We start from the raw sequence: 9112 nt of genomic DNA, 5'->3' as shown, positions 1-9112 counted from the left end.
AGTTATGGGTCATGCAAGATACCCACATACAAAAAAGTCCTTGAAGCTCACCCATAAATGGCTACACCTAAGCAAACAATGACCGTTAACTTAAAGTTCTTACGTGAAAATTTCTAAGAAACTCTCACAATATGCTTTCAATGAAAGACTCAAAAGGTAGCATGTCCTAAGTAACCCAAGATCATCATTGACAAGCTCTTAATAGCACTAACTCCAATCCTATGAACAAATTGATGGTGAGAGTTAAAAGGAAAGAGGCGACAAGACATAGTACAACATGCACATTATCATCATAAGAAAAGAATAAATACATTTATGTGACCTATTTAGGGATTTTAGAGTACTAGTTCCAATGCCATGGGCAAATTGCCAATGAGAATTGGTAAGAAAGAGAATGAGAAAAGACACTATACATCATGGAAAATACCTTTATAAGGAAAAAAGTAAATTTCTTTACATAATTTCTTTTTAATACACCTTGCAAATGGGATTGATCCAGCTTAGGTAATCTATGTTAGGGACATTTATGCACAATAATTTCAATCACTCGGTATTGAGTTTTCTCTCAACTTGATTACAACAGAAAGATATATGCAATATAAGCTCCATACTTCAGAATTTTTTGCTAACATCTTGCTAAGAATCTCATAATGAATAGTGAACCAATAAATAAAGCTACACATTGAAGAAGACTCTGCAAAAAAGACAAGCAAATACAAGTTAAAAAGTGAATTCATGCATGCAATAATAAGATCTTGATTTTTGTATTGACATATAGTGAAATGTCTTGACATTTTTTGCCTTCTCCTGTGCATCTTCTTGTTTAAGTCAAGTTTGGACTTGCAATGAGATACAAAGTGTACTTGTATTTTTCAAACAATAAAAAATCATATCTATAGGTATAGTGTTTCTTTTGTAGCAGTAAATACTTAAGGATATCAAAAATAAAAGGAAGACAATGGTTGAGACAATATACAATAGTGGCACTAATTTTTAATAGGATGCTAGTAGTTGATTATAAGATTTAGGACGTTGATGTGAAACCATAAACCATTTTTTACTTAAAGATGTTATCCATTATAGAGCAATAGAGGTATAATGAATCTAGATTACTACAATGGTAGACAACACCTAAGAAGATAGATGTAGCTCTAGGGGTTGCACCTAAAAGTATGTAACCATAGGATGTGGGTTCAACCAAGGATTTTAAAATCTAGGAAATTCACACAAATATACATATAGTCAATTCATAAATATTTGACGTTTTATCATAGGACCCACATGTAAGTAGGGGTTAGATATGACCCCTTAAACAATGTCTCATGTAAGTTTTCTTATACTACACCCCATAAGGTTGCAACATGAGTCTTTACTTATATAAATAGTATTCAATAAACTTTATAAAAATATAGTAAAGCTACATGGCACCTAGTTAAACAAATAAATTTTGTAAATATATTAGCAAAATTCTCTCTCTCTCTCTCTCTCTCTCTCTCTCACTCACTCTCTCTCTCACACACACACACAATAATTTTGATTAGTAAATGTATCTCACACACACGGACACTTAATTCTTTACACACACACACACACACATGTATACGTTCCCAACTATGAATTATTCTTTTATATACCCCCCCGTGAAATCTCCCCTCTACACTCTCTGTTTAACCAAGCCACACACCAAGCCCACTAATCGTCCCATACCTCCTCTAATCCATTCTCAATCCATGCACTCATTCGCTCCTTACTCCACTTGTGACTTAAACTTCACTTGTGACTTAAACTCTTTTTAATTATCTAAGAATCCATATGGTTGTATATATTCCTAGCTAGGTAAAGCAATAACAAGCCGAAAAAAACAAGCATTACTTATTTACCAAGACGTAACTATGATGTTCTAACACGTAGTTTGTTTGGAAGGTGGTAGGTAAGTGGACCCTGACCACGGAACCTGGACTGCGTGAGGATTTAACTTCTTCTTTCAATATTATGTTTGCCAAAATCAATATTATTTAAAAATTCTTAATTTTAGTCAATTTTTTTGCAAACTCTAGTTGTTACATTTTTTAACTTAAATGTCTTAAACATTTTTTACTTATATGTTTTCTTTTTTTTACTTTTATCATATTGATGGAATTAATTGTATGGTTCAATTATTGATGGGACTTTTATATCTAAACACACACTTTGATTTCCCAACTAGCCTTTGGTGGGGCTAGTGTCATACAGTTAATTTACATCCATTGGATAATTATTTAGCATGGATAATCCCTAGTCATTTTGTGATCCGCCTTATCTTTTACTAACTTTTATATCTATTTTGTAGAAGTGGTTTAGGCACGTGCACGGGCGCACGCACAGACACACACAAAGTAGGAGCATCCTAATTCCTCTTCCTCTCTCACTCTCCTCAGATTATATTATAGATTGAAAGATAAAATAGAGTGCAATTTTTTCTCTTACGGACACAACATAGGTTGCTCTACTACTTATGAGAGAAATTAGGAGGGAGCATACGCCAGGCATGAGATGGAAGCTAAAAAGACTGCCAAGGGAAGGAGAAGGGGAAGGAGAGGAGGATTAAACAAAAAAGGAAAGGGAAAAGCTTGAGTGGAGAGTCTAGGAAGCTAGGTCAATACAAAAGGCTGAGTCAAAGGAGAGGAGTGACAATTAGCGTGCACGCACACACACACACACACACACAGACAAGGGGGAGGGGAGTGAGGTGAGAGCGGAGTACCTTCTCCCAAAAACCAAGCTCCTCCCTATTTGTAATTTACATGCAATACTTAACAGGGGGCCATTCTCTAAAAACCAAGGTGCTCCCTATTTGTAATTTACATACAATACTTATCATGGGGGGGGCATTCTCTCTTAATTTTGTACCAATCACATGGATGTAAGGAAAGGGGACTTTTTGCAAGGGTGTAATGTACACTCTGGGGTTCTCATGATATGCAAGCAAATACGCATAACATAAGCCACATGGGTCCCTTTAGAACAAGTAAAAATAAGTTCACAAAGGAATTTAAATTGTTGTTGACATATTCTTGCAATCTTGTTTCATCGTACTATGATAAGTACAAAAGAATTTAGACACATAAACAGAGTAAATTGAATTAATGGTAATGCAGGCAGAGTGGCAACCTAGTCGTAGAAACTTGCTGATGCATTTGTGTGCCTCTCATACCGTTGAGCTTGTAGCAATCTTCTTCTGCTCATCATCTTGTCGCGCAGTTTCTCTCGTTGCTTTTTCAGTCCCGCTGCCGATTTCTCCCGTGTCGAAGAAACTTGCGTACTCCGCTGTACTCATGCATCAAGCATATTATCAAGAATTTTACTGGAGATCTTGCTAATATGAGATGAATCAATGGAATACGGTAATTGTCATAAATCCAATCGAATACGGTCATTGTGATAAATCCGCTTAGGCTGCAAGAAAACAGTCTTTGCTCTCGATATAATCAAACATGAAAGCTTCAATATATTCATGAGATGAATCATATATCAGACTAGAATGCAACAAACCGTCCTTTCCTCACGATCTAGACCTTTCCGATGTAGCCAATGTTAAAACTTCAAAATAAGCGCATCTCAATGGGAATATGTACCCCAACTGGCTGCACCAGTGCTAATCCAACTTACAGATTATCGACGATATCTTCTCCGTGGTCGATTCTAGAATGCCCAGAACTTGTTGCTTCAGATCTGGAGACGCCCGCGTATCGAATCTGCTGCTGAGAGTTTTGCCCAGACTCATGGTTGATCTCAAGTCTGGGAACCGTGAGGCCGTCGAAGAGGGCGGTGCAGGAAATGCGTCCTTCACGCTTCTCTTCAATTCTTCCAGCTCTGAGACGATGGCATACTGGACAAGATTCACCGTAAATGCTTGCCACTTCTCTCTCTCCTTGAGCCTCCCCACCTCGATCCATGGAGTTGCGTACCTAGGCACCGCTCCTATGTGTCGTCTCGTCCGATCCCCAGTTTCTGTTGACGAGGCCATTTGGTCTACAGTATTTGCAAGGGATATGTGTGTGCAGATGTGGGAAGTAGTCAGATTGTTGCGGCTGGGCGTAGGGCGATTGCTCTTATATCAAACTATGTGTGGCAGCCCATCCAAAAGGGCTCTGAGGCACGCTATTCTTAAAGTGAAAGAAGGTAGGCGTGCCACGCACATAAAGTTTAAAGGTAAACTTAGCCGGAAACAATCTACGTAATGCTTGTTCGTTGGCATTCAACGAACTCCATGTCTTGCAAATGAACAGACAGGATCGAGTGCTTCCAGAAAACTGTCACAAACTCCAGGAGGAGATCGGGAAACTGCCACAACCACGAATGGACAGATCCACAATCGGATGCTTGTAATACTATCAAACCAAGATTTGTCCAAGATCCAACGCAAACTACGATACTGCACCCATCCCCTGCACAACCCAGAAGCGAGAATCGAATGCGCACAGAACCGTCAAATTCTCATATAGTTGTCAAAAATCCATACTTGGATGCTTGTAAACCTATCAAACATTCGCGGATTGAACAGGTAGAATCGTGCGTTCTCCGGATGAGAGCATTACTTCATAATGTTTCTTTTGAAAGACTCTCCCTTTGTTGCTGAAGGGGTGCTTAAGGGGCGAAGTTAAAGGAGTGAAGCTCAATAGAAAGTATTTCTATATATTACTTACATTGTGGGACTCCCTTACATGGAAATCAATCTCTTACAAATTAAACTATCTAATTGGTATTTGACCAAATGGAATGACACGGAGAGAACTCACAAGAAAATTCAAACGCACATGGTAATCCCATGTAGTTCTTGTAAATTTAAATCTTTGCTTTTATCTTATTAATTGCGTTGTGTATTGGTGTGCCCTTAATTTCCACCATGGATAGTTGTCATGCACTTTTAATTCAATCCTTTTTTAAAGCTTGGTTTTCTTAATCTTAGCTTGGAGTTACCAACATATCTTTAGTGAAAGCTTTTACTTGTCATGCCATGACTTTCGCTTGCCTTTCACCTTCTTTTGGCTAAAGATTTGTGGCCATTGTAGGATATAAATGAAGAAATTGAAAGGAAGCTAAAATTGACAAATACTAGTTACCGTGCACTATATTGTCATTATAATATCACATGGTAATGTGATTACCATATGGTGAAATTGTCCTATTGCATGGTGCATGGTACTATAGAAAACCTACTAGGTTTATACTTGTTGTCCACGTCTATGAGAGCCAGTGCAAGCTCACTAATAGAGACTTGAAAAGCCTAAAAAGAACAAAATAACAATATGGAAGCAGTTGAAAATGTGCAATTCGTTCATGTGCAAAGGTCTTTTAATAAATCCAATACTATTTACAATTTTGAATTGTTTCTTTTTCCATGCACTTTCTGCTATATGGCTCATAAGCATGCCAAAGGTCATTGCATTTCATAATACATGGCATCAAACCCAATAGCATACCCTTTGGCCTATTTGTGTGTTTTGAAGCATTTTGGGCCACATTGCACTTATTTGGGATATCCAATCCTGCTAACATGTATCGACGGAGGGGAGAAACCCTTACGGCTAAAAATCTCGCTACTCGCACAAATTTCAAATTTTCACACCTTCCACCCATCTAATCTTGGAATATTAAGTACTTGCAACATGCCACCACCACCCTGCAAATGCCCTGCAACCCGCATGCACCTTGGCGCGACCTTGTGCAAACTTTGGTTTGGCATTTTCTTCTTTTAGGTAAGTTGTCTTCTATTCTTTGCTCACCTCACAAGATAGCTTCTCTGGGTCTATTTAGGACTGATCGTGGCCATGGCGTCAATGGCAACATGCAACTCGCCATCACTTGCAAGAGAAGTAAACAGAGGTTGCTAGACAGAAAAGCTAAAAAGCAAGGTCAAGACACAAGGAACAAATTGCTGGTTGGAGAAAGCAATGGCACGGTATCGAAATGGCAATGGAATACACTTTTTGCAACATTTGTGAAGGGAGAAACAACAAGGAGAAAGAAGACTCCTTGCAGAGCAGCACAGCAAGAAGAAATCATCGCAGATGCATGTATTCGACCATTGTTGCCATCAAAGCGAAGAACGTGAGTTGTGGTGTCACGATTGGCAGGAGCATTTGAGGTAGCAACTTCAAGCCATTCAAGTGAATACCAGTCTCGAATCGTCACAAGATTTATCCTAAACCCTAAAGTTCATAGAGTAACAACCCTACCAACACCTCGGGAGATGCATGCCCAAGAGGCGATGCTCTCTCTAGCCTAAGAAATGGCCTACCAAAAGTGACAGGGCTGCATAGCTTAGATCAACTAGCTACAAAGAGGGCGACATTAGCTATGTTGTTGTCTCCTGAAACAAAGGAGAAATGGCTTGGGCACAGAATGTCGAAGATGTTATCAATTAGAAGGACCAATGTGGCTCCAGTGGCGATGGTTGAACGTAGAGTAGAAGCGATGCACGATCATCCCGATCCGAGATGTCTATGGACTTCAACAAAATGCAAGAAAAGAATAGACAACCTAAGTGCGGAAGTCATTGCTAGAGTGACGATGTTTTGGCACAAAAATACAAGAGTTTTTCCAGATAGAAAGGAAATCTGTAAAAAGAAGACTAGATGTAAGGTGTTTGATGAGCACATCATCCACATGCTTGATACAATGCATGCCAATGGTGCCTAAACCATCCCGATGGTTGTTTGTGATTGAGCTTTGGGATAGTTTACTTATTTCATTTATTAAACCAGGGTTAGACTAAATGTGATTGTCCTAAACCAGCTTGGTGGTTGGAACATCATGCAACTGTAGGCTGGTTCAACTCAAACACTAGTTATGTGATTGTCCTGAACCAGCATGGTTGAACAAACATTAGTTGTTGACCAGCCCGATGGCATGTTGAGCAAAAATCAACAGCAATATATTTTGCAACAAAAAAGCAATATATTATGATTTACTAAACCATGCCGGTGGTTGAAACTTAATGCAACCGTGGCTACTTCAGCTCAATCACTAGTTATGTGATTGTCTTGAACCAGCGTGGTTGAACATACGTTAGTTGTTGACTAGCCTAGTGGTGTGCTTGAGCAGAAATTAACAGCACTATATTTTGCAACAGAAAAGAAATATCTTGTTAGTTTACTAAACCAGCCTAGTGGTTGGAACATCAACCGTGGCTGCTTCAACTCAATCACTAGCTATGTGATTGTCCTGAACTAGTGTGGTTGAACAAACATTAGTTGTTGATGGTCTCAGTGTTTGATAATACTGTGTTTCTTAGTACTTAAATTAGTTAAATTTAATGTCTTGCTATTCAAGTCATATACCACTTAATTTCTAGTTGGGAATGGCTTGGACTTAATTGATTGTTGTCCTAAACCAGCCCGGTGCTGGTTGAAGACAAACAACAGTTAGTGAATTGTGATTGAAATTGTGAAATTTAGAAATGAAAAGCAATATATTGTTATTTTCTAATTGTGAATTTCAAAAATGAAAAGCAATATACTTGTTATTGTCTAATATATGAAGTTGAGACCGTCAAGCTAAACTAGGCCGATGGTTAAAATTGTGACATTAACCCATCTAGGTTGGTGCCCAAGATTCCACCACGGTGGCCTGCAATTAATATGGATGGAACCTCGAGCTCCAGCCACCATGTTGGCTGGCCCAGAAGTTGAAATTATGACTGTCCTGAATGTATCCTAAGCCAAACCGGTGGTTGACTGTCCTAAATATGTCCTAAACGTGTCTAATGATTGAAATTGTGACTGTCCTAAACCAGCCCAGTAGTTAAAATTGTGATTGTCCTAAACCAACATGGTTTTGCTTCTAGTAGCTTGATTAGTTCAATTTCAATTCATTATATACTTTCATTATGCCACATTTGTTCACATACTGTGTTTTGTCTTGTTTTAGTAGTACAAAAAGGGGGCTCATTATACTGTTATTCCATTTAAAAGAGGGCTCATTGTTTTGTTTTTTCTGCATGTTGGGTCAATTGATGGAGTCTATCTCAAGTTATGGATCAGAATCCTGACATTTCAATTGGGCAAAGGAGCTTTGAGCATTGTAAGCCCTACTACATCAAGAAACTCAAAGACAACAATGTTTGTTGTTGCAAAACATACATAGAATTCGACTAGGCCCTATGGATCAGAATCCTGACATTTCAATTGGGCAAACGAGCTTTGAGCATTGTAAGCCCTGGTACATCAAGAAACTCAAAGACAATAATGTTTGTTGTTGCAAAACACATAGACTTTGACCTGGCACGGCAAGCTATGAATGACTTGAGATCTGTTCGTGTTGGAACATTGCTCCATGGGAATCGATGCCCATGTCTTCCTGATGAATGTGCAATCTGCATGCCACCTAGATCCTCATCATATGTTGCAAGGGAGAGAAGGTTTTGTAGCCTAAGGTCTCTATGGGAGCCAGTCATTTGTCCAAAGAGAGACCGTGAGTGGCATCGCATTGAATGCATTCATGGCACATCCAAGAACACATTTCATGTATGTCCAAATGAAATGAGGGAAGACAACCACGGTTGCTCTAAAATGGATAGGATAAAAAGATATGGCTACTATCATATAAGAGCACTCAGCCGAGGGAGCTTATAGGTAACGTGGTTCAATCCATCCCAAAATATGTGCTTCATAATTTCACAGCCAGCTAGCAGGATAAGCAATTCAGGATGTGCCTTGCCAATTTTCCCCATGAAACTATTGTCTCTATCATAGACTTTGCTGAAAGTTATTCATTTCAAGAACAAGATGAGATACAAAGTGCTCACTGGTACAACAAGCAGATAACACTGGTCTAGACATGATGTGGAATTTCTTTGGGTCTAGCCATGGCAAGGGTGAGCATGATGGATGTGGTGATGTTATTAAGCAAGATCTATTTAAACACCAATTAACATGCCCTCAAGAAAAGCTCAATGATTCCCATGATGTTATAACATGGCTTACAGCCAGCCTCTCCACAGGTGCACATTTAACATATTGTAAACAAAGCCTTAAGAATAGTGTAGTACACAGAGTGTTCCATGAATTAAAAGTGGATGAAGTGCAAAGCGGAAGCCGGCACGATTGCGAGAAAATTAAAGGAGTTCGTG

At 38.9% G+C, this 9112-nt stretch overlaps 1 protein-coding gene across 1 annotated transcript; it reads right to left on the bottom strand.

Annotated features, from left to right (window-relative positions):
- Positions 1-523: 523 nt before the first annotated feature.
- Positions 524-4220, bottom strand: LOC147885941 (uncharacterized). The gene is made up of 3 exons (XM_087396912.1): positions 3649-4220; positions 3151-3306; positions 524-694 (listed from the first exon to the last, which is right to left on the bottom strand). The coding sequence occupies exons 1-2, from the start codon at positions 4004-4006 to the stop codon at positions 3188-3190; spliced, it is 477 nt and encodes a 158-aa protein (XP_087253038.1). The 5' UTR covers positions 4007-4220; the 3' UTR covers positions 524-694; positions 3151-3187.
- Between the last annotated feature and the right edge of the window lie 4892 nt (positions 4221-9112).

Source organism: Dipteris shenzhenensis, chromosome 25 (genome assembly GCF_047967505.1).
Source record: "Dipteris shenzhenensis isolate YYH24624 ecotype China chromosome 25, Dip_SZ_1.0, whole genome shotgun sequence".
Classification (NCBI taxonomy): domain Eukaryota; kingdom Viridiplantae; phylum Streptophyta; class Polypodiopsida; order Gleicheniales; family Dipteridaceae; genus Dipteris; species Dipteris shenzhenensis.
This window is presented reverse-complemented; position numbering and strand designations above follow the sequence as displayed.